This window comes from Rhineura floridana, chromosome 4 (genome assembly GCF_030035675.1).
Source record: "Rhineura floridana isolate rRhiFlo1 chromosome 4, rRhiFlo1.hap2, whole genome shotgun sequence".
NCBI lineage: Eukaryota > Metazoa > Chordata > Lepidosauria > Squamata > Rhineuridae > Rhineura > Rhineura floridana.
In genome coordinates, this window is record NC_084483.1 from 49424421 (window position 1) to 49451557 (window position 27137).

Sequence of the window (27137 nt, forward strand, 5' to 3'; positions counted from 1 at the left end):
TTTCTGACATGCAGAGTCTTACAGGCAGCATTTAAGAATGCCTTATACACTCTTGACTTGCTTTGATTAATCATCCTCTAACAATCTGTTGGCAGCTTAGCTAACTTCAATGAGGTGACAGATGTATTGCAACTTGATTGCAATTCTTTAAGAGGCGAACCGTATCTTATTTCTAGTGGTTGGGTAGGATAAGGTGCTCTGATCTAATGTAGCACTGCAGTTCTTAGCAGAAGGGAGGAGGCAATGTTCATTGCCTCTCAGTTCAGCTTAGACATTCACAGATGAACATATGATGGAGGGGAGGGGATGCTTGTTAATCTGCACTAGGATGACCCAAGGTGCTCTGCTAAGCGGGAAACTTTCACTGAAAGCCATCTTAACAGCATTTTAATGTGTCTTGCTAAAGACATGGGTTGCAGCCCAACCAGAGCTGGGCCTTGGGCTGCATTTTTGTGGTGCTGAGCATTAGCTGAGAAAAAGAAAAGAGGAACCAGGGAATGTGGTTTTAGAAAAAATCTGGAATATGTGGTTTGAAGTGAATGAATGAGAATTCTGTAAACCAGCCAGGCTGCTGTAAATGCTTGTTATTTCAAACATTATGAAGGTTCCTTGATGCACAAATGACAAGTGACTCATACATGTGACTTTCATGCTTCTACTGGATGGAAATCACACACACATGGGCACCAAATGCATACAGAGCACATACATCTCTCACCTCTTTGGACATTACCCTGGAACTGCAAGAACGTTACTCACACCTCCACTCTCCATACTTTCTGGACCCATCAAAACCTCCTGTTAATTATTTATATAGCTGAGTTGCTTCAAGGCAATGCATTTTTACTATCCAAACCAAATGAGACACTAGGATCAGAGAAAAGATTTGAAATCAAGACTGAACAATTATTTGCAAAGAAACTTGATTTTGGACAGCTTTTAGAACCAGCCAACTGTCTTTGCCCCACCAGCCAGCTGATCCCACCATGCATCTGCATATTTACATCCAGATGCAACTTTACCACTCAACAACTCTGTCCTATTTTGACTCCATTGCCACTATGGTTTTTTGTTGTTGTAAGAATGCATTTTCAGGGCCAGAATAGAGGTGACATTAATTGCATGGTGGCAAAAAATGAGCACATTATTTAAAAAATGTAAATAGCAACTGTGGTGGTGAGCAACATCGGGACCAGAGAGTTGGGAGGGAGAGTTCAGACCGTTCCCCGTATTGTGTTCCCGACAAGAATCCTCCACCCTGAAGCTAATCTTTGCAGTGGGAGGAAAGCAGCCACTGGGGAGAGGAGATTTTTGTCAGGACCACAGCAGGTCCCAATGCTGCTTCCTCTCATGGCTGCTGCTTGCTTAAAAAACAAGCCACCACCACCATGCACATTAATTGCATTCACACAGTTAAGTCATGTTGCTTCTACATTTGAACTATGTAAGACTGAAAGGCTTGGCAGGAATAAACATATGTTGAATGGGAAAATATTCTCCTGCCATGCTATACAAGGCAAAGACTGCAAGCTGATAGTTGCCTGGGAGTAAGCCCCACTGAATTCAGTGAGATTTACTTCTTAGTATACATGGACTGCTGACATGTATAGGATTGTTGGTATGTCAAAAATGTCAACAATTCTTTAAAAAATGCAGGAAAGATTAACGTGTGTGTGTGCATGTACTGTATACACATACGGTAAATTAGCATCTGTCGAAAAGGCGTTTTAACAGAATCTCTGGAAAAATTCTTTAAATATCCATTCATTTCACTGGAGAAGATTTACAATGCAATCCCATGCTTTTCTACCCATATGTAAGCCCCACTGAATTAAATGGAATATATCACTGAGGCCTTAAATTTATTCTTAACTTTGGCATCATCGTGCCTGATATTTGCAACCGATTCAATCTGTAAAGAAATATCTTCTAACATTTACTGCCAATGTATATTTGGCCAAATCATTCAAAACACCATTTGTGCTTTTTTTGATAGGCAAATAATGTGTGATACTGCTCTGTGCAAGATGCTATGGTCAGCAAATATTGATATTTGTTGTCCTTCCATTCTACAGTGTGAGAGCTGATAGCACATTCAGAGGCTGTCTATGTGAAGTTACCTCCCTCCCACGTTAAAAGAAACTCCCAAGTGAAGCGAACAAAAAGAATAGACTGGTCTTCTGATGAGGCCGCTTGAAACATGACATCTTCTTTACTGATGCCTTTGAGAGATGTAGATCCTTATGTTCAACACTTAACATTAATGTTACCCTTCACATTATACAGAATATTCTAACTCAGTTCAGTGTCATTGATATTCATTCACAGCACGCATAGGATTGGGTGGTTAAGAACCAAAGTCAGTGCTTTATTTTTCCACTGTTCATGGCTACTCAGACAGCTTCTTGATGATTTATTTATCTTGTTTATTTATTGAGATTAGCAAGGTAGAATCCTAACATTGCCTTGATGTCATTAGAATGACTCATCAACAGTATAGCATGTTCACCTTCCCCCATAGGGTGTGGTACTCTAAGAATAGTGACAGAACTTGACTCCAGGAACAACAACTATGTTGCATGACTCTCTAGCTCACTGAGCTGTCACAGCCCAGCTCTAAGGGAGTCAACACTCTCAGGAAAAAAAGAATGAATCCCAAATCAATGGAGGAGGGGACCTTCCATGAATCTCGGTGTAATTCTCCCAGGCAAATAAATACAACAGAGCAATTCCTGCCCTCAGTGGACAGCATTATAATGTTAACTCCATGGTAGTGGCAGGGATGGGGAAACAATTTGATTCAGTTTGCATTTAAAGCCAAATCTATCAAATTTACACTTTATGAAACAACATGAGAAGCAACTCACAGCCATCCTTCAAAATTTGCAGTTACATTTTGCAATGCAGAGTCCAGCCAACCAATGTTTTCAAAAATGTATCTATTAGGGAAAAGTGGACAGAAAAATGAATATATTGGTGAAAATGACATACAAAAACTCATATTAAGAGAAATTGCTTGCAAAAATGTGTACTTTGGTTAAAACTGCATACAATAATGTATCTATTAGGAAAAATTCACAGTAAAATACTAAAGAATTTTCATCAGATTTTTGTTTTTACAAAAAATTGCAAATTGCTGCGGAAATGTGGAGAGCTGAATTTAAGATTATCCCCCACCTCCCAGTGTGGAAATAATATCCAACTGTGCCAGTCTAGTCTGCTTATATGGAATGGGAGGCACCATCTTATCCATTACCATCTTGGGCAACAAAATATTTTGGGCCAACCTTGGAAAGGACGGTACATATATGTATATGTACTTTTTTTTTTTTACACTTAAGATTAAAGCTTAGGGTGCCTCTAAGCACATGCTCTCAGCCTAGGAATTTGTTTTTAGGACCAGAAATAGCCCTTGCATACAGGACCCCACACCCAGTTTCCCTCCCAAACTTTCTTCATTTTAGCAAACTCTTTTTGGGTGGAGGGGAGTCTTTTTTTATTGTAAGCAGTTATTTGTTTGCTTGTTTTTAAAAAACCCTCTTGCTGATCTGTTACCAATTACACCAACATCTACCAGCAGATCCTGATTTACTTTCTGCCCACCGCAAACCTCCAATCAGCCTATGGTGTGTTGGTGTGAATTAATTCAGTTAAATGGCTATTAGAATTAGCGTATAAAATGTATTCAAAGCTTTGACTGTGGTTTTATGTGAAAGGAATGTTTTCTTGAATATTGACTATCCCATGAACACAGCTGAGTTGATCGTACGTTTGTATGTGAGATGGTTATGAACCCAAGCCTTGCTTCCATTTTCAGATTTTAATACCTTGCTTCTTAGATAACTCCCTTCCATTTTAATAACTTTTATTGCTGGATAACAAATTCCTCCTCATAGAATTACACATATATTATGGCCTCCTTACCACTGTTGTAGCTAGGCATGATTTCTGAAAATGACTAGACTGGGATAAAATAGTAAACAATCTCCAATGATTCAATGTTAGAACAATTTTTAAAATTAGAATTAGCTGGCTATTTGAAATTGAGGAATAAAATGGGCAAATATTTTCCTCATACACTTGTCTAGATTAATGTTTTGAAACTTTCAAAATGTGTTGAGTTACCCTCTTGCCATCTTTTGGGTAAGTGAAATAAAAGAACTTTATAAAGGGGGAGGAAAAGTTAGAGTTGCCTTTGTCCAGGGATGGATTACAGGAGAAGTCTCTGGTGTGCATATGGGGTCCCTTATTTACAAGAGTATTCTCATTCATTCTAATTGATGGGAAAGTTGTATGCATGTATTCTTCTGTATGCAAAAGTCTTCTCTGTTCATTGTATATACTAATAGTGAACTCATTCAATGAATTTGCAGCAAAATGCTACCATCTATGACTATGTGCAAAAGGGAGATAGCAGCAGCCTCAGAGGATGCCCAAGGTTTGCAGATGTATAAATGTCTTTAAAGGAAAAGTCCCCTATGGGATTGCAGAAAAGGCCCAATAAGGGCTAACTTGTATACACACTACAGGTTAGTGTGCATTCAGTATACTCTGGTTTGTTTAGAGTTGCATTACATGACATCAAACCCAGTCCAGGCATATCCCATTTCTTTCTATGAGTCAATGTGTTTTTTTCACAAACCAGTTTTGATGCACAAAGAGATTTTAAAACTGAATACATGCGCACTTCAGCCACATGTGTACAAAGTACATGCAAACAGTACCTTTCTTGCAGGGGTAGTTTCTCACTACAATGGCATTGCAGTGGGTGTATGCCATAGTAGAGCATCCCATTTTCTTTCTGCCCCTTGGGACCATCATTTAGCTTCTGATTCTTCATTTACCTCTATCTCCAGCTTAACCTTGGCTTCTGCTTTACCAATGGGCTACTGGTGGGCTTAGCCCTGGGTGTGTGACACACTTTTAAAAAACAAAACCTGCTGTTTTGTGATTTGTGTTATTTTCTAGAATAACAGAGAACTTGTATCTCAAAACTAAAAAAAATGGCCACATGGATAGATGAACAAAAACATGTGTGCATATTTACAATGGATGAGGAAACACTAATTGAGGGGACACTGATGTGCACTGCTTGCAACATACTTGCCACCCATGTGCAGTAGTGCAATGGCAAATTCAGAAGTGCAGGGTCCCTTCATGTTTATCACAGTCATGCCCCCTCCCTGGTTTTGTTTTGTTTTTTGCTGTTGGGTTGAGAATGAGATCCTTGATAATGCCTAGGTATCAATAAGCATGAAAGAGGAGAGTGTTAGCTACTGAGAAGGGTCTTCTCTGTGTTTGACTCACCTCCTATTATTCTGATTGGCTCCAATCTGCAGGAAAGGACAAGGAAGCATGTTAGAAGACTCTTCTCAGTGACTAACACACTCCCCTTTCATGCTGATTGGCTTGTAAGATGCTGGAGATGTAGGGACTGTGTTGGGACCCTGTTCCCAAAAAAGTAAAGGGACTAAGACCCTCTGAGACCCTGCATGACTACACACCTGCCCATGTGTACAAATAGCAGTGATATAGCTCTCTCTTCAGCTGTGTAGCACATAGGTGCGGATAACTGTGAACCATTGTGTACAGAAGTGCTTTGGGGGGGCAAAGCACTGTGCGCTTTAAATGCTCAATATGTACACAGCCTAAGTGTGCTCAGTGAACACAGCATGCTGAATGACTGTTGGGAGAAAGGGAGTGGAAAACTGGGGAGTGGACCAAAGGAGAATTCTAATAAGGTGACCCAGTGAAGAAGAGGACAGTTTTCGTGCATGTTTAATAGTTATGTAGAAAAGGAAATTTCAGCTGGAGTAGCTTGCTGGATAAGCTGCTGCCTGAAATTGGTACACAACTATTAAAGGTGCAAGAACCCAATTCTGTTCTTCACTGGGCCCACACTGTTGGAGTTCTCCTTTGAGAGAATTAAATTTCCTGTGAGATTATTTTGGTATGTTTTCTATCTTGTGCAACATCAATCTACAATTGTTGTTTTTGATGCTGCTGCTGTTAGAAGGGATGGTCTTTCTTAGTACACATGCAGCCTTGGGATAAACAGCAAGCTAAAGCTGTGTGACACTTTTAGCTGAAAACATTTTTGGTTTCCCACTGAAGCAGTTGTCAATTATTTGTGCTATGTTGATCTATCCCAAAGAGGCTAATTACTTTGATTTTTACCCTCAGAAATGAATGGCAAATGCGGGTGTGTGGTATTCATCGTTAGATGTGTCAAATGTTTGATCAAAATTCTGGAAATTATAAAACAAGTCAGGCTGATTGCCTTGGAGAGTTAAGTGATAGCAACTCTCCCATTGATTTTTTCTCTTGTTTCAAAAAGCTTCTTCAGTTTGAAGTAGGTACCCTGTTGTTAACAGAGTCAATTAAGATAAAGGTCCTCTTGACGTAACATATTCAACCTGCTGTGTAGGAAGTGCTTCCCGGTGGTGCTATCCCACAGCAGCTGCATTGGGTGTGCATGTGTGAAGTAGGGATGGACGGATCATTCAGTTTTGGTTCTCTCCATTTCTCATTTTTCTAATCCTAAATTCAGCTCTCCACATTTCTGCAGCAATTTATGAATTTTTAAAAAGAAAATCCCAGTGAAAATTCTCCAGCATTTTAGTGTGAATTTCTCCTAATAAACACATTTTTTGTAGGCAGTTTTGACTAATGTACACATTTTTGCAAGCAATTTCTCCTCATATAATGCATTTTGGTATATTATTTTCACCCGTATATTCCCTTTTTTGCACACTTCCCCCTAACATATGCATTTTTGTAATCATTGTTTGGGTGGCTAACTGCATCCCAAAATTCAGGTAAATGTGAATTTTGAAGGGTGGCTGTGTTTCGATTCTCGCATTATTTCAGAAAGTAAGAATATAACAGATTCAGTTTGAAATGCTAACTGAATCAAATTTCTCTCCATCCCTAGTGTGAAGTAAACAACCAATCAGCCAGGCCTTTTCCACCAGATGTTCAGCCCCCCAGAAGGGAAGGTACTGATTGGATAGGACAAATGTATGTGATCTGCTCCTCTCAGGTTAATGCTTAGCACCCACAGGAGCAGTAGTCTAGTGGCAAATTCAGAAGTGCAGGGTGTCGTCAACACAGTCATAGTCACAGCAACACCCCTCCCCCTTTTTTTGCTGCTGGGATGAGAATGAGATCTTGTTAATGTCTTCTCCCATGACGGCAAAACTCCCTAGAATCAAATAAGCATGAAAGGGGAGAGTGTTAGCTATGGAAAAGAGCCTTCTCAGTGGCTGACTCACCTTCGTTCACTCTGGCTCCAATCATAAGGAAAGGACAGGGAAGCATGTTAGAAGACTCTCAGTGGCTAATGCACACCCTTTTTATGCTGATTGGCTTGTAGGATGCTGGAGATATAAGGATCCTGCTGGGACCTTGCTCCCCCAAAAGTAAGGGGTCTGGCCCCCTGAGACTCCAGATGATTACACCCCTTCACAGGAATGGGGAACCTGTGTCCCTCCAGATATTGTTGGACTGTAAAATGACTTGCATCATTTTGGGAAATACTGCTCGTGGCACTGGGCCATACAGAACAGGGCGGTGACATGAAAGTGGGCATTTTCCACTATTGCTGATGTATTATGGAATGCCCATCCATCTCCCATACATGAATCAGCAACAATTAGTGGCTTTAGTCACCTTGCAAAACCTTACTTTTTTGCCCAGGCTTGAAGTTCTATTGTATTTGTTTTATATGTTTTTATGCTGCTGTTTTATTGGTTTGAGTCTGTATTTTAGTTTTAACGACATCATTTTTCTCTTCTACACTGCTTAGAGATTTTTTAAAATATTAAGCAATATGTACATGCTTTAAAATAAAATAAGATAAACTCCCATGCTCTTTGACTGTGCTGGATGGGGCTGATGGGAGCTTGAGTCCAACAACATCTGGAGAGCCACAGGTTCTTCATCCCTGCCCTGAAAGGAGCATTACTGTCCTCCAATCAGCTCCTCATCCCTCACACCAAGTGTTTATCCTAACAGGACCAGCAGCATCAGGCCAACTGGCTGCAGGGCAAAACTATGGAGGTTTTTTCAGAGCTCATAAAAGGTCATGCCCTGGGTGGCGTGGAGGGGGGGAGGGGAGAGAGAGAGAGAACTTGATGGTAGGCACATGTCTTTCAAGAACATGAAAAGAGTCTGCTCTGGTGCAGAAGAGCCAGAGCGCATGTTATGGTTCCTGTGAATATCCAACCAAAATTGGTGTGGTGGGTTCTGCATCAGCACCTGTAATACAAAGCAATGTTTGACCACACAGGACACTGTGAAAACTCTCCTAACATTTCCCAGTACGGCCACAGTGGCTACAGCATTGACATCCAGTCCTTGCATGGAATGAATGATCGAATTACATCTAAATCCGCACCCATGTCTGAAAATATCTAAATTCTTCACCATCACTGCTTTTGGCACTGATATTCTGTAATGTAATCCTTATAGAGGAAGAGGAAGGCAATGGTAAACCACCTCTGAATACCGCTTACCATGAAAACCCTATTCAGAGGGTCGCCATAAGTCAGAATCAACTTGGAGGCAGTACAATCCTTATAGAAATGTTTTGGTTTGGAGCAATTTTCTTTAAAAGTGCCATGATTGCTTTGCTAGCAATTTGCTTTGTCATGCTATACTTAAAATTTTATAGGTCTGAACCATAAAAATAAAGATTTTGTGCATTAAAATAAGCAATGTTCACTTGTATTATCTTTCTCCCTTTTTCTATTATAGGTAAAATAAAACACATCCTTTGTAATTCAGTATGATCAGCGCCACCGGCTGGTTATGTTCCAAATAGTCACTTAGGCAAAATGTATGGCTTTTTTAGGTAACAGGGTATTTTTGTCTCATTGTCTGTAGAGTTCCCATGTGTGAGCAATAAACAGATAGCATTTTAATACTTCAGAGTAATAAAAGAAAATAGTAGAATAAATTTCAAGATTTTCACAGTGCAGAATACTCAAGCACAGTCTAAGTATCATTAGTTTCATTTATTGATTTGTTCATTAGAAGGTTTTTTCCTTTAATGGATAACTTTGTGAAAACACTTAAACATTCTGTGGGCTGAATTATGTAAATTCCTGGACATTTAACCAGAAAGGGAGGTTGTTATCGTTCAATGGGGTGTAATTTAAAACATGATAATTTCAAAGAAAAGCATTGTTGCATTATCTTTAGAGCAAGACATTAAGTGCATTATTGCAAATGGTAAATGAGAGGCAAACACCAATGTGGGATTAAAACAACCCACAACTTTATTTGACTCTTAAACTTGCTCCTGAGGCAGGGATGGGACCCTGCAGGCATGTTGGATTTCAATTCCCATCAGTCCCAGCCATCATGGCCAGTGCTCAGGGATGGTGGGAGTTGTAGTTTGGGAGGACCACCATAACTAAAGCCAAATCAAAGCTCCTCAAATTTGGTGTATTTTGTATAATGGATGCAGTATACTTAATGATTAAGAAAATACATGTTTTACGTATCTTATTAGTTTAATACAAATCTTTTGCACAGTGAAAATCTTTCACTGACACCATTAGAGGATAACATTAGGAAGCGGCCATTTCACTGTTTACAATGTCACATTTTAACAGAGCTTGGAAAAGTTACTTTTTTGAACTACAACTCCCATCAGCCCAGCCAGCATGGCCACTGGATTGGGCGGATGGGAGTTGTAGTTCAAAAAAGCAACTTTTCCAAGCTCTGCATTTTAATAACTGGATGGTTGAACAAGTGGAGCCTTTATGCCCCACATTCTTCCTATGCCCACACAAGCTGCCTACTCCTAGAATATGGGAACTCTATCTGGAAAGAAAAAATTTCCTCTAAGACTCCAGCATAGATCTACTGAATGAATGTTAATGTCTTGGTTTTTCTCTCTCTCTTCAAACCAGCCACCCACACAACATGGAGAACAGACTGGGGCACGACATGGGAAAGACAGTTCCTCATTTAATTTCCCTTACAGAGAACAGGTATGAAGTCTTTATAAACATAATGGCATGCTGTATCTTTTTAAAATGTTCTAGGACTGGAAGTCTGCTGTAAGTATTAGGCTGTTCAACAAGAATGCTAACTTTTTAAATCATGGCATTTTTACACCTGGAATAAATGTTTCACGTTTAAGATGGAAATCCCCTAAACATACATATAGGAAGCAAGTTCCTTATGAACTCACCAGAAATTCTATTCGGTGTGCATGTAAAGGCAAATCTATCAAATTCGCACTTTCTGAAACAATATGAGAACTGAAACACAGCCATGCTTCGAAATTAATTCACATTTATCTGAATTTTGTGATGCAGTTCTCCAACCAAACAATGTTTACAAAAATACATATATTGGGGTAACATGTGCATAAAAATTAATATACCATGCAAAAAGGCATTGTATTTGGAAAACTCACTTGCAAAAATGTGTACATTAGTGAACACTATATACAAAAATGTATTTATTAGGAGAAATTTGCACTAAAATCCTGAGGAATTTTCATGATTTTTTTTTTTTAAAGTAATTGGTATAGAAATGTGGAGAACTGAATTTAAGACTGAGAAAAACAAAAACAAAGAGAACCAAGATTGGCCCAGCCTGCCATCCCTACCTCCAGGTAGAAAAGCTTGAGACTGAGCTTTCCAATGTTGTACAGATTTTATGAAGTCAGAAGGGGTGGTTTTGATTGGACACAGATTATGTTACTTTGGACACCTGTCCACATGTTACACTTTCACAGGTGCAGATATAGGGGCTTATTTTGCTCCTCATCTAGCATGTGGCACACACAGTGATCATCTGAAATAAAAGCTGTGGTGCCTATGGGAGGCCAGCTGTGTAGAACACATAATCTAAACTGGTTCCCTATATCTGTAACAGAGCAGGCTGGAACACCCTGCAGCTCTGGACTGCAAGGACTCGGAGTGGTTTTTCATGCTTTGGATAATCCCAGCTGAGGGTTGCCTGGATGAGCCTGTAAAAATGTGACATGTGGGCCTGATCCCCTGGCCGATCGGTGAAATCCTGAGCTAGGTATGGTGTTCTGGATGCATAGGTGTTTACAGCTGCACTGCTTTTTAAAAAAAGTCATCTGGTATAGTCCTGCTGTGAAAGAGCCACTTCAGCATGCAAAGAGGTCATTCCCATATTTGAATGTTGATATATTGAGATATATATCTATATCTATATTAGGGATGGAAGGTTCTGTCACTTTTGGTTCTCTCAGATTCTCACTTTTCCAGTCTTAAATTCGGTTCTCTACATTTCTGCCACAACTGGATTTTTTTAAAAAAATCCTCATGAAAATTCTCCAGCATTTTAGTGAGAATTTCTCCTACTAAACACATATTTGTAGGCAGTTTTGACTAATATTTACAATATTATAAAATCTTGCAAAATTGTATTATTGTATTGTATGTAATATTGTAATATTTACAATATTGTAATATTGTATTATAAAATAACTTTGCAAGCAATTTCTGCCAATATAATTTATTTTTGTTATGTTATTTTCACAAATATTTTAATTTTTATGCACACTTTCCCCTAATATACGTGTTTTTGCAAACATTGATTAATTGGAGAATTGCATCACAAAATTCAAACAAGTGTGAACTTTGAAGGATGGCTGTCTTTCCATTCTCACGTTGTTTCGGAAAGAGTGAATTTGACAGATTTAGCTTCAGATGCAAACTGAATAGAATGTCTTGCCTGTCCCTAATCTATATATACACAAAACAAAAACCTCCCTCTTTCAAGTCAGTTAGCGCATCATGGGAAAGGATTCTAGCCTGAGGTTTTTGCTGTACATATGTTATATTTTAAAACCTGTTTAATAAGCTGAGTACAAATCTCCTTTGGATACCTATGTATTTAAGATATGGAACAAGTATGCAGATTCTGTCCATATATGGTATTACGTCTGAGAAGAAGGAAATGGAATTAGATTATGACCAAATACTGTTTAACTGTAGGAACCTACCATTTGATGCTAATGTAACACTTCTCAGCATGCATGTTTTTGAGTTTTGAACAATACACAGAAATGTGAAGTAGCAACTGCAACTTTTTCTAAGTGGTTTCATTAACAGGATCCTAGATTACTGTTTGTGGATGTATCTGCAGAAATTTCACATGAACAACAAATTCCCACTAAAATATCCATGCATGTAGTGCCAGGGGTGGGGAAACCTCTAGCCTGGGGGCCAAACATTGCCCCTCCCAGGCCTCTCTGTCTGGCCCTCAGGACTCACCCCAGGCCATGCACCTCACTGGCCCAACTCTGCACCACTCTGGACCGCTTTTGTCTGGATGGAATGTGGTCTTGAATTGTGATGGTGCCTCTTGCTTACCTGGATGCAGAGATGTGGGTGGGTATGTAAACCTTTGCCTTTTGCATAGTTGGAATGTAGCTTACAGTACAAAGGTAAGGGTCACATTCATTGCTCTGCCCACGTTTGCTGCTGGTCCTGCCCACAACTAGCATATGGCCCTCTTTTGAATGTTAGCTGCTTGTGGGCTTCCAATAGGCATCTGGATGGCCACTGCAAGAACAGGAGGTTGGACTAGAAAGGCCACTGGTCTGATCCAGCAGGGCTCTTCTTATGCACAAGGTGGAATGTGATGCTTGGGCTGAAAAGGTAACCCAGTCCTGGGTATAGACACTCATTTCATCTCTTTTAAGAAGACATACCATAACCCCAAAACATCCTGTAAAAATTATCCTTGACAGAATTAGCTCTACACAAGTAATACAAGAATGCACAACCCATTTTGTGCACGTTATCTAGTCCAGAAACTGCTCTAATGAGTCTCTTCTCCTATAGCTTCATCTTACCATACCCTTCCCTGAGCTGCTACCCTCCAGCTGTTTTGGACTACAACTCCCATCATCTCTGACCATTAGGAATAGTGACTGAGGATGATGGGAGATGGGGACCAACACATCCTGAGGGTAGCAGTTTGGGGATGATGGCTTTGTTTCAAGATGTCTGAGGGAGACTATGTTTTAAGCGGAAAGGTTCTGAAGCTGCACTTCAATTGGGTACCTTCCAAGTGACTGACAGCTATATCAGCCATTGGTGCTCTCCACAGTAATGTGTTGCACTAATGTCTTGCATTACTAGGTCTTCTGGCCTCTCTCTGTAATGACACACACACACTTTTTCTGTTTGTATCCATGTATCTACCAATTTATACAAAACTAACATTTCATGCATCTGATGAAGTGGGTCTATCAATAAATGTGGTGTTCTCTAAGGCAGTGCCATTCAACCTTGGGTCCTCAAAGGTTGTCGGACTACAGCTCCCATCAAGCCTGCTTAATTGGCTAGGGACAAGGACCCAATGTTGAAGAACACTGCTCTAAGGAGCCACAAGGCTGCTATAGAATTCCCTGAGAGAGGACAGAAATATTCCATTATGTACAAGTCCTACCCCATTTTTTTACCAACTGCTGTGGAGGACAAATGTTTTCGTTCACTTTCTGTGCAAATGCAAGAATCTGTCGGGCAACTCTATACATACTTAGTGGGTATGAAGATTCAGTTCTAGTGTAACATCTCTAAAGTTCATTGGGGATGATCTATTATCAGCAGTTCTTTTCATGAAAAATTCCCTGATCACTTTGAATAGCAACTTTAAATTTAAGTGCTAGATAATTGAGTGTTTTTCTACTAAATTGGATAGAGATAATAATAATAATAATAAATTTAATTTCTTCGTCGCCTATCTGGCCAATGGCCACTCTAGGCGACTTACAAAATTATTAAAATACAATTAATAAAATACAGTAATACAATAAAAACAATAGATCTACAACAACAATATTAAAACTGGGTAGGAGGCATTACAATTATATCAATTAACCCTCCCCGGATACCCCGAAGGCCTGCTGAAAAAGCCAGGTCTTTAAGGCTTTCTGAAATACATTTAGGGAAGAGGCATGCCGGAGATCTTGTGGGAGGGAGTTCCAAAGAGTGGGGGCCGCCACTGAGAATGCCCTCTCTCTTGTACCCGCCAATCTGGCTGTTTTTGTTGGCGGGATTGAGAGAAGGCCCTGTGTGGCCGATCTTGTCGGGCGGCATAATTGGTGGCGTTGAAGAACAATGTTGAATTGGCTTTGATTATGTAGCCTCAACTGGGAAACCACCATCTTTTTAAGGGGGAATGAAAGTATCTAATTGAAGCCTTTATTTGCAAGTGGGAGAATGATGCAAACAATTATTTGCAAGAATAATGTTGATGCTATTATTGCATCATTCCCCTCACTCGAAACTTTATATTGAGTAGTAAAATCCTATGGTGTGCTGCTGGAAAAGTGGATGGAAGAAAAAGAAACCTTCCTGCGTGAGATCCTGGGTCCTCGGGCCAGTACCCAACCTGGCTGTGTGCTAGGGTTGAGCCTGGCCCTTGTGCTGAAAAAGCGTCTCCACATCTGGCCTAGTGAATTGGTCTTCAGGGATCAGCTGACTTAGAATTCCATCCAGCTGGTACTACAGCCCAGATTGCATTGTTACAGCAATGGGCTTACAGTGGGGAAATGGTGCTGATGTGGTGCAGGAGAGGTTAGGTTACCAGAGTCTGCCCACTTTGAGCCCCAGTTTGAGGAAGACCCTACAGTGTTCATTTGAAAAGAAAAATTGAAATTGGTTATAGGGAAGCCTTCCCTTTCAATAGATCCCCCCCCCTTAAAGAATAAAATTATTTACATTAGGTCTTGAGCCTGGAAACAAGATCTTTCAGATTAGCTTGATGATGAAGTGGAAAAGGAACCCAAAGTAGATCTTTCTTTGGCTTCTTTATAGTGGCCACATTTGGACAATCATCCAAGGCTTCCCAAACCATGGAGACTAATTTAGTGTAATGGAAATGCAAATTATTAAGTGTGCCTGAGCACTCAGGATATGGCTAAAGGTGTGTCCAGATTCTTAAAGTGCTCCAGTACTAACAAACTCTATATTAATATTGAGTGCAATCCAGCAATCACACTGCAGGTCCCACTAGACATGGCGGGAGAGCTCGCAACACCCTTAAGCCCGTAGGTTTTCCATTCCATAGTTATTGGTTTGTGTGAATAAAGTTAGGGAATTTGCATATTATTATTATTATTATTATTATTATCTAAAATGTATTAGACGCCTATCTGGCAGGTAAGTCCTGTCACTCTAGGCGACGTACAACAAAAATAAAATACATATCGAAATACAAATTACAGCATACTAAAACAAATTACAACATATAAATAAAACAACGTAAAAACCAAAATGAATTATGACAGCCAATCCACATCCTACACTGAATGGCTATAACAGATATCCCCACCAGCTTAATCAAAAAGCCAGGTCTTCAGCTGCTTCCGAAAACACAAAAGTGATGGAGCTAGGCGAATGGCCACTGGCAGGGTATTCCATAGTAGGGGAGCCGCAATGGAAAAGGCTTTGGACCTAGTGCCGGCTAGTTTAGCCACTCTAATTGAAGGAACCTTCTCCAAGAAGAGAAAGTTTATTCTTCAAGTAAATCGGACCAGCATCAGAAAAAGACTTAAAGGTTATAACCAGTATTTTGAACTTCACCCTTGACACTATCGGGAGCCAATGTAGTTCCCGAAGGATTGGAGAGATATGTTCTCTCCAATGGCAACCCTTAATGAGTCGTGCCGCCGCATTCTGGACGCATATCTGCAAAAAGCTCAAGTTAAGAATGTAAGGCCAGTGGCCCATCTAGTCCAGCACCCTGTTCTCAGAGTGGCCAACCAGATACCTGTGGGAAGCCCAAAGCCCTGATCCATATGGCCCCCTAAGCTGTTGTAGGTTTTGTTTTGTTTTTAGAAAGAAAAAGGGTGAGAAGCTCCAAACACAGAACTCCCAGTGATGTCACTTTTAGCTTGACCCTCATGCTGGAGTCCTCATCACATGTTACTCTCCTGAAGAAGGAATGAAGAAATGAGCTTTGGGGTTGCATGTTTTATTTTATTTTATTTATTTATTTATAAAAATATTAGTATGCTGCTATTTCATTAAAAACATCAAAGTGGTTTACAACACCACCATAGAACTTACAACCACCACCATAGAATTTAAAAAATAAAATATACAATAAAAACAAGGGTCAACTGTTGTGAAAAAAGCATCTTCTTAACTGCCTGCATAAGCCTGGCAGGCGCTTAAAAGTTAAAACAGAAGGCACAAAACAAAACTGAATCTCTGTTGGCATTCTAGAGAACTAGGCCGATGACACTGAAGACTTGGTTTTGTGTCAATGTTAAATGAGCCTCGCTAACTCGGGAGATGACCAATGCCTCTCATGCAGACGATCTCAGTGACTGAGCTGGGATAAGAGGATTCAGGCGATCCCTAAAATACTCTGGACCTAAGTTGTTCAGGGCTTTGTAAATTAATACAAGGCTCGGTAGTGGATGGGCAGCAAGTGCAGATGTTTTAAAAGTGGTGTTACATGTTGTCAGTCATGTGCTCCCATGGGGCCATGTTTAGCCCCAACCCTGTGCAGCTTCTACCTCCACCATACCCATGTTGGGCACAACCTCTGAGTGGGGAGCCTTCTCTGAATGGAGCCCCCCCCATGTTTCAGAAGTCTTAAAACTTACAGTTCTAAATTGTGGTTGAACAACAGACTCCCCACTTCAGAAGTTGTTAGGTTATTTCTAGACTTCCTTTCATCTAAAGATCACAGGACAGTAAAGATCACAGGATACAACAATGTATTAAACCATACAACACAGAAATAAAATACGAACTGCGGAGACCAACAATCAGAAAGCTCTAAATATTGTATACAACCTTACTGTCTCAATTCCTCCCAACATCTTGCATGAACAAATATGTCTTCCAGAGGCGTTGGAAGGACAACACTGAGGGGGCCAACCGTATCTCTAATTGGAGAAAGGTCTGGAGTTGGGATGCCACTGTGGAGAAGGCCCTGCCATGTGCCACTGTCAAATAGTGAGGGCATAGCAAGCTGCATGACTTTTGGGATAAGGATAAGGCTAAATGCATGACCCCTCAGTCCCTTTTTATCATCTTTATGTGATTAACACCTGATGAGAGCTGTGGTGAATAAACAAGAGATGGTTGAACAGAGTAGATAAAGCAGAGTTTAGCCACCTAGAGAGTAGCACATAATACTGAATTAGAGATATACATGTTAAGGAATGTAAGCATCTCCGATTCTGATCCAGGGCTTTTCTTGCAGCCCAGAGCCACCCCAATCCCTTTTAGCAATATGTTAACAATAGTCTTCTTCTCTAGCAGCTCTGAGTTCCTATTGAGCTTCACCAGCCCTCAGAGATCGGATTCCAGGCTGCAGTTTATTCTCTCTCTTTTCGGGTCTTTTTTCCTCCTTTCCCCCAGCTCCAGCTCCTCTCTTCCAAGTACTTTTTGCAGCTTACCAAGAAATGGCAGGAGCTATGGGGAAATGTAGTCTCCCAGATTCAGCATTCCCATTACAAGAGCATATTCACTTGACTTTTTAACTATGAATTTGTATTATAGGCTTAGAATGGTAGGTACGTACATACATACATATTTTAATTATGGTTGCCCGCTGTGTGTGTATATGTGTGTGTGTTTGAATTTGTGATGTTCAAAATAATACATAGTTTAAAAATGGGAAGAGTTGGCTATTTTAAAAAAAAATATGTAAATATGCCATAGATGAGGTTATTAACTTCTGTGGCTGTGGGCAGGTGGACTCAGATATTTTTCTGGGCTAGTGACTTTTGTGGGCTTGTTTGTAAGGCTCACTTTTTAACTCTGGATTGAGCTATTCACAACACTGAAGCAACATGTGCAGATTCAACCTGGGTTGACAGGAAAAAGTTGATATAAATGGGGGGAAATGAATGGTAAATGGTCATGAATTCTGCCCTCCCAATTCTTCAGAGAAAATATTTCCCTGTAGTTGGGTCCAGCAAAATGGTTTCAGGGTGGTTCAGATAGGACAACACAGCATGAGTATATGTTCTTTGTTAAATATACGCATTATATATATTGTAGGTTCCTTCTGAATCTGGATTTCTGAGGTTCACATTTGTTCCCACATTTGGGAGGCTGCCAACTCAGTTTCACATTTCCGAAGCCACAACATTTCTTGCAGAAGCTGCAGAGGGACCTGTGGATACAAACTCTCAAGGAATTACTGGACACACAGTACGGCTTTTCCTTTTTAAATATTTTAATATTGATTTATAAGATGGGGGGGGAAGTCTTCCAAATTGTCTCTAAATAAGCATCAATTTTCTAACTGTTACATTCTCTAGCTTTAAAGTTGGATGTAACCTGTATATACTGTTTTGGCTCATAATCTTTGGGTGCAATTTTCGGGTTGGACTGTGTCACATACCGGCAAGTTCAGGTGTTGCAATTAAAGCTGATTTGGTGCTCTTGTGCAACAGACCTGCTTTCCCTGCAAAACCGTGTGATAACCATTGCTTGACTCAACATCATATAACATCCCCACAAACAAATCAGGGGAATGTTCAGTAAACGTCCAACATTGCCTAACCACTCTGCAAACTTTGTGCAAACAAATCAGGATAAATGCTCAGTAAACAGGCTGTCTGGAAGCAGTCTTTGCAGCTTCTAAAATATAATGTCTTATTGGCATTAACATTTTATCCTGCTTAAATAATTTCTTGAAGCTGTGACTGTATTGTATCCACATTCGAGGAGTCCCTATTAGGACTAAAAAGTGGCGTAGAAATGCCCTATAAACAGCATATAAATAGCACAGTGTTGCATTTTGTACATGGTCAGAATCTCCAGATACTGTATATATATACCCTTGTAGGGTTGGGATTATGAGAGCAAGCTGAACTGAAGGTGCACTGCAGCAGGCAAAGGCTTGTTTTGGGATAGGCTAGGTGAGCCAATGTGATTCACCTTAGCTCTTTACACATGTCTAAAGAACAATGGAAGTGGCGCGAGCTCTTGCCCCACCGTACATGTCTGTGTTTCCGCATCTGAAATGAGCCTATACACGTACATGTGTGGGTTCTGATATTCACAGGCATGCTGGGGGCAGACTCTTATGCTACAGTGCTGCCCTTCCTCCCAACATGCATTTGTTCTCCACATTTCAAATATCTGTTAGGTACTCAAAGAGAAGGGTAAGGCATAGGTGTGTAATTGGAGGAGAAGGATCTGGAAAGTGGAATGTAGCAGAGAAGGTTGTTCAGAGACATGAAAGCAGAGATGTAGACATTCAGGGTCTCGGGGGAGGGGTCTTAGACCCTTTACATTTTTGGAAGCAGGATCCTTATGTCTCCAGCATCCTGTGAGCATGAAAGGAGAGTGTCTTAGCCACTGAGAAGAATCTTCTAACATGCTTCCTTGACCTTTCCTGCTGATTGGAGCTAATCAGAGTGAAAGGAGGTGAGTCAACCACCAAGAAGAATCTTCTCAGTAGCTAACACTCTTCTTTCATGCTTATTGGCTCCTAGGGATGTCTATTGTGAGAGAAGTCATTAACAAGGATCTCATTCTCAATGCCGCAGCAAAAAAGGGGGTGCAGCGTGGCTATGACTAACATGAAGGGACCCTGCACTTCTGAATTTGCCACTACTCTATTGGATGAAAACTGCAGGAAGGGAAAATAAAGATGATACACAACCAAGCCTCAAAAATTATGTCTGTTGTGTGTACAAATGTGGCATATACAGTAGCCCTTATACCCAAGACATTGTTACATGCCCCCCAGTCTCTGAACAGTGAAAGATTGCAGGGGTTGCAAGCACATGCTTTTGGTTTGGTTTTCTTCTGTTGAAGGTATACTGTAGGGTTACTTTGGAGTACAAGCTCCTAGTTCTTTTCTTGGCAAGGAAAATGAGCATATAAAAGTAAAATAATTTATCCAAGTTTTTATTTGTTTAAATAGACTGAAACAGTGATTGAAGACCAGGCCGTTGGAAGTGGAAGCAAACTAAGCTGTGACCCCACCAGTTGTACAAACAGTTTACAAACCAAAGATCGTAAGGCAAGGCAAGAGGAAATGGAGGGAAATGACCTTTTCAAAGCCGAATATGTCTTCATTATGGACTCAGATGAAGACAAAAGTGCTACTGTAGGCCATAGCTATGGACAGGGAAGATGCAAGATTTTAGATGCAGCCTGTGAATCTGCTGGTGGGGAGTCAAGAGGACATTGGAATGCTCCAGAGCTATCATTGCACACAGAGACGTCTTACAGTTCTGCCAGTCAACAGAAACAATCTCAGGTATAATGTTTTTCCAGTTGTGTGTGTGTGTGTGTGAGCGCGCGTGTGTGTGCGTGTGTGTGTGTGTGTGTGTGTGTGTGTGTGTGTGTGTGTGTGTGTGAGAGAGACAGAGAGAGAGATAAATCATTTCTATGTAAATCTGTCCATACGTATTGTTCTTGGCTAAAGTTCTGTTTATTCATTACCAGCTCAGTTATGAATTAGTACCTTGCATATATTATGGTCTTCCATTGCTGAGAGAAACAACATGTCTAGTGAGAAGATAGGTGTGATGAGAGGAAAAAAACATGTGGCAGCAGTGCATTGCAGCATTTTTGTACTTTCCGTGGCACTTTACAGCTATGAACTGAAGGATGGTTTTTAGCTTAATTTGATTGTTGTTGATATATATATGCACTGTTTTATTTTGTTGTATGTCGCCTAGAGTGTCCCTAACCCGGACAGATAGGCGACTGAAAAATAAAATTTATTATTATTTATTATTATTATTATGACACATGGGTTTAGGGCAGGTGATGTCCTCCAGCTCTTTGGGTCTATACCTCCCATCAGCCCATGCTGGTCTGGCCAATGGCTAGAGATGGTGGGAGTTGTAGTCCAAAGTATCTGGAAGTCATCACTTTGGAGATGGCCGGTGTAGACTATTACCATACTTTTTCACAAAATGATGGCTGAAACAACATTTTACCTGAGTGAACATTCTATTTAGGGCTACTTTACACATGACAAAATTCCTATTTGGAATTTTGGGAAGGGCTCCTTATAGAAATATATGAAGGGAAGAGCTGTTGCTTGGTAGTGAAGCACATGGTTTATATCCTAAAGGTCCCAGGTTTAGTCTTTGCCATTTCCAGGAAAGGCTAGGACAGATTCCAGCCAGAAACACTAGAGAGCTGCTGCCACTCAGCATAGACTATACTATACTTGATGGACCAATGTAAGGCAGCTTCTTAATTCATTTTGATGTAGGAAATTGATAACCTCTCACGTGTGGATCATCATGTGCCAATTGCTTCCCAGTGTGTGCAAACAAAAAGATTTGCAAATTCACAGGATCGTCACACATGACTGTTTAAATATGAGATTTGCATATTTTCCTACATGGAACTGTATTCTGTGTAGGAATTCAGTCAAGTGTAAAGGATCCCAGAGATTAATGAGCATTTAGGGCTGCTTTCAGACTCAGAATATGACTCTGAAGGTGCCAGAATTATTCATTTGGACAAGCAGTCTGGGAATGTAATAAATGTGGCTGAGTAATCATCATGGGTTTGATCCAGTGGTTCCCTTCCTCTGATGGGGGAAGGTGGATCCAATACAAAATCTATGGACTTACTTTGTTTAGATTGCTGTACACCTCAAGTTTATTTTTAGCTATATACATGGAAATAAAAGCATGAATGTAACACGTGTGTGCTGGTAAATGTGAGAACTGTACTAATACACACTGGTTTCAGAGGTGGGGTTGGCTGAAGCTCTTTCTCAAATCCACATTTCTTGCTGCAAAAATTGTGACACTATAATTTATTTAAAGGATTCTAAACAATTTTTTTTTCAAATGTATTCAGTAGGCTCTTGCCCTATCAGCTGCTGTGAGATAAATGTGTAAGGATTGCTTCCTGTGAAACAGAGGTGGGCAGACTTCAGGCATCTGGTGGCTACTTTGTTTTTTTACTGGAACCTGAGTTTCACCAACAAGAGCTGGGTGCAAAATAGGGGGTCAGTTGGGTAGACGTATATTAAGAATTAAAGGCTGGGATGCCTCTGAACACATGCTCAGCCAAGGAATTTGTGATTTCTTGAGTTTTGCTCTTGCTACTTGTTCACACAGTTTTCAGAACATTCTGACATATGATGAGAGATCAAAGCACACCACATCCTGGAGAACTCTTCAAGAGGGGATCGAGCTTGGAAAACTGAGCAATACATCCACACATCCAGAAGACCACTTCACTCTGTCAAAACCTATAGGGAAGCGAGTGAAAAAGGGTCACATAAATTAGCTCTGTAACAGTTAGGATTTTAGAAACCAAAGAAATGCTGATAACAACAAAACACATCCCTTACAATATTCAGAATGGCATTATCCCTCTTGGCTGTTTTTGCTTTAACATACCTTAGGGAATGCTTATTTCCACCTGCTCTAATTTGATTGCCTATGTTTCTCAGCTTGAGTTGGGGATTGCGATTGTCTGCGTGCATATGTACATATGGTAGGATTTTTTTCTTTTAAAGGAGGAAAGTAGCCACGAGAGGAGGGCTGAATCAGATCCACACCATGGCACTGCAGGAAGTGTAATCAGCGCTGGTACTTGTATGTTTCCTCCAGTAGGGCAAAAAGCAACTTTGGGGTGTGTGTGCAATAAAATGGCAGAGATAATCCCCAACCCGGGCCCCAGCACCCCCATCCTAATTCAGTTCATCCCTCCACCAGCTGCTATTTTAAAAAGTGCAAGAGATCCTGATGACAGATCTCCTGTGTCATTCTTAGGTGCACCTGTCCCTTACCCATATTATAAAAGATTGCCCTGGTGTGTTTTTTAATCAGCTAATCTGTATTGTACTTGGAGCCCAGAACATTCTTTGTTACATGTGAAAAGTGCTGCTTCTATTATTGGTCCTCAGCAGAGTAAGAAGAGCCTTTCATCAAGAGCTAGCAAATCAGTGTGTGCTGTACACAAATGGACAAAGCAAATGCACGCCTCCGTTTGGATGTGCACAGGGGCTTCCCTGTTGTTGTTTTTATGGGAAGGAAAGCATTGGTACAAACAATTCTCATTCCTCTAGAGCAGTGGTTCCCAACCTTTATGATTATGGGACCCCCTGTGTAAGCTCCAAAATTTTGTGGCCTCCCTCCTCCCATGCTAACTGTAATTTTACCCTGTTAATTGAAAAAAGGGTGTGGCAAAATCACATCTGCAAATATCCCTTTCGATTAAAAGCTCCCTGCAGACAGAAAGGTGTTGCTTACTTTTCTTAATGCAAAGGTCCAATGAAATTGGTATCCCCCTCTCTGCCCACAGTCAGAAGTTGTACAGTCCTGTCTCCCAACACCAGAGGGTGATAGTGTTGGACTAAGATCCAGGTTCAAATCCCCACCCAGTCATGAAGCCCACTGGGTGAGCTTGGGCCAGACACAATCTCTCAGCATGACCTCTCTCACAGGGTCGGTATAAGGATAAAATGGAAAGGGGGGGACTATGTGCACCACCTTGAGCAACTTGGAGAAAAGGTGGATATAAATGCAATAATAATTAAATAAATACATACATTTCAGCTGCAGTACGTGGACCCCAGCCTCAGGCAACCTGCTGAGCTTTTTAAAAATAATAATAATAAATAAAGAAGCAGCAAAGCGGTAGTGGTGGGGATGCTAGATTGTGAAGGCAATAGGGTGGATAGATTGAGGAGGGGGGTTAGTGCTTTTAGGCCTTGGGATGATCATCACAACTGATGACTGAGTGAGCATGCACTTGGGGAATGAGAGTGGAGCAGAAGTCAGATCAGCGCATGCACACACACTAACACACCTGCCCCTCCTGCAAGCATCTGCAGGCATGCAGGCATTTGGGCACGTGGGAGAGGGGAAGCCATCAACTGCCACATCATCTTGGAGAGAGAGATTGGGGGCAGAGTATAGGTGGAAGAAAGGGGGGACACTGGCACACACACTTCATCTCAAAGATGCGGGGGGAGCAAGTCCTGAGCTTCCTCGCTGCTTCAAGAAAGACAGCAGGCTGGCTGCCAGGAAGGAAGGGGGAAAGCAGCCTTTCCTTGCAGCCTTGCTTCTTTTTGCTCCATGAAAAGCCCTCTCCTCTCATTCTGAGGGAGGGCATCATCAGTAGTGGCAGTGCAAGGAGATGGGAGTCAGCGACAATAATCCCCTCTTCTTCCTGATAGCTCTACCCTCAGTCTCCTTTGGCATCTGCCATGTGTTTTATAGGCAGATGCCTGCCCTCTGCACACCTGAAAGACACTCTGGTGCTTCAGCAAAAGTTCTCTCCTTTCGTTTGGAGCAAGGGGGAGGTGTGGGAAGCAGCAGCTGTGGCGGGAAACAGACAGTGTCCAGAGAGTGAACACCTTTTTAAAAAAATTAATAAAGAATTCATTTCTTTACTGTTCACAGCCCCCTCTGGATTACTTCATGGCCCTCCTGGGGGTCACGGCCCCCAGGTTAGAAACCACTGCTCTAGTGCGTTTCCCTTTATGAAATAAAATGAAAAGTCTCAGTACATATGGAATTCCATATGTTTCTAATTTGTACTAGTTTGCATCCCATGCCAGCATGTTAGTCCATGATAGTTATACAGTTATATTCTGATTTGTAAGCTGTTAGAGAATCCCCTAAGCAGCACTTGTTTTCACGGGAAAAAGTGCGGAAACATTAGCCAGATGCGTACTGCCTTCAAGTCGATTCTGACTTATGGCGACTCTATGAATAGGGTTTTCATGAGGCTGAGAGGCAGTGACTGGCCCAAGGTCACCCAGTGAGCTTCATGGCTATGTGAGGATTCGAACCCTGGTCTCCCAGGTTGTAGTCCAACACCTTAACCACTATGCCACACTGGCTCTCGATTAGCCAGATGGGACTCAAGAATGTGCCTAGTGGCCCCAACCTAAAACATAGTTGTGCTGATGTATGCATATCAACTTCTTTGGGATAGATGCATGAATAACAATGAGAACAACTGCAGCCATTTGGTTATGTTGCAATTCCATCTTACACAGTATCTGCTAGTATAATCCTTCCTGAGTTTGCATTTTAAGGCTTTTTGTGTCTTCTGTTTACATCACACTGCTGCTAATGACATTAGTTAATGTTTTATTATTTTTGGAAAAACAGGAAACTAATTAGTGTTGAGTATATAACACTGATATCTATCTTTTATGTAAATAAAACCAAACACCAATGAATTTTGTGCATGGATAGTTTAATATTAAATAGCAATCACTTAGCAACCCAGCATGTAATATATCACTGATAATTAAAATAGGTGTTATGCTGTTAAATCACATAACAGATGTAGCAAGTGGATGTAGGATGCATAGTTTGAAGAATATCACAGACATTACTCTGTTTTAACATGTCTTTTTTCTTTTCCCCTCTCCAGTTAACTTCTTCTCTATCTACCTCTGATCATCCTTCCTATAAGCCACCTGTTGCTCATTTACTTCCTTCAACTAACCTGAAAGTAGCCCAGGATCCAACTCCTGTCCATCAAGCCTCTTCTCTTCAAGAATCCCACAGCCAATGGCAGTCTGCAAATGGATCCTCCATACACCAGACCTCTACCTATTTACAGTCTACTGCTTCTTATAGTCTCCCTTCTTCCATATTGCAAAGACCTTATTTCCCATTTAACAGCCTTTCAGATGGCGCACAGTTACCCAGTGGTCTCCACCAGGCTAGACATCATCCCAAAATATCTGAGACCACCTCAACACCTTTATTAAGCAAAGACCCACACCCTTCTTCACAGGTTCACAGTTCAGCAGACACTCCTCAGAGCTTGTCCCCCCAGGCCTGTTCTCCTCTCCCTTCTAAGAGATTTACGGTGGTTCCTATGTATATCACAACCCACTTATTATCTCCTAGTCCAAAGCCCCTGTCTTCTCCTCTTCATGGTTCCTCCTCAACCATATATAGTGTAAGCAACCCCTGCAGCCAAATGTCATCTAGTGGGAACCTTCTGAGGTCTGGAAATAAATCCTCTCTGCCAACCAGGCTGTCTCTGCTGACTGCTATTCTAAAGTCAGGCTCTGCTCCAAAAAGGCCCTTTTCTCCTGCATCTTGCCCTGCCACATTTTCCCCCAATTCTTTAGGCTCTTCAACACTGACAATAGACCATAAGTTTAAAGTGACCCCTCCGACACCTAAGAAATCTGCCTCAGGTTATTCAGTTAGGTCACCTTCTCCAAGTCATGAGGAATTTTGCCTTTCGGTATTTTCTAATGTGCCAAACCACATGGCCCTATCTTCAAAGGGCAGCCCTGCTCTTAAAACTAGCTCCCCATCCCCTAAAAGACATCTTGACACTAGGGCACTTTCCCCTGACAAATTGCGCCCTTTGTCACCCACAATTTCTTCCTATAGAAAAACGGTTGTGTCTCCACTTTTACAACCAAAATTACCTACTTTTGCCTTACCTCCCCATGCCCCAAGGAAAGCGGCCCACTCTCCTACCCACAGAACCAGAGGGCCTGAAAGGTCCAAGAAGGTACACACCTACTCCTCCACTTTCACTGCTAAGTCCTATCCAGTGTCCCCTCCTGCTAGTAACCAAAGAGACACAGTCTCCCGCACTTCCGAAAAGGGTTCTCTCTCTCCAACCTTTATGTATTCTAGTTATCGGTCAAATGAACGTTCACCACAAGGCATTGCTAAAAGCCTAGATGCCTATTCGCCACCCCCTTCTCCTCATTGGCCTGTTTCTCATACAGATTCGCTTTCACCCACTCCTCCAGGCTGTAATATTAAATCCCCTTCAGCACAGACAAATTCCTCCTCAGTTCATTCGAGCTTCAGAGCTTGCCCTCCATCTTCAAGACCCAGGACCCCAACAGTAACACAGGATAGATCTCCTACCAGGGTGCGCTCACCTTGCTCACTGTTGTCAAGATCCAGGGAGTTGACTTCACCACTGTCTTTCTCTCTGCCTTCTGACTCTGAGAATAAGATGCTCAAGGTATTCAGTCTTTGCTTCCTGGCTTGCTTCTGTACCTTCATTCCTTTCCTTCCCTGCTCCAGGAGAATGGAGTCCAAAGACAGAAAATGTAAATTCCAAACAATATTAATTATATCACTTATCATATACATAACCGTTGTCTAGCAATGTTTTCCAAGCACCTTTCACAAATGCATAGACAGGCTTTTGCACAGGAGCAGGAAA

The 27137-nt window shown here is 41.2% G+C and overlaps 1 protein-coding gene across 6 annotated transcripts in view; it reads left to right on the forward strand.

Annotated features, from left to right (window-relative positions):
• MLIP (muscular LMNA interacting protein) overlaps positions 1-27137 on the forward strand; it is an 80572-nt gene that overhangs the window by 15458 nt on the left and 37977 nt on the right. For 4 of the 6 annotated variants that reach the window (XM_061622969.1, XM_061622966.1, XM_061622967.1 and 1 more), the window contains exons 2-5: positions 9921-10001; positions 18030-18182; positions 19909-20247; positions 25359-26933. In XM_061622969.1, the coding sequence (XP_061478953.1) occupies positions 9921-10001; positions 18030-18182; positions 19909-20247; positions 25359-26933 (2148 nt within the window). Of the gene's footprint in view, positions 1-9920; positions 10002-16866; positions 16977-18029; positions 18183-19908; positions 20248-25358; positions 26934-27137 lie in introns of all 6 variants that reach the window. The other 2 variants (XM_061622970.1, XM_061622971.1) reach the window with 2 other exon arrangements.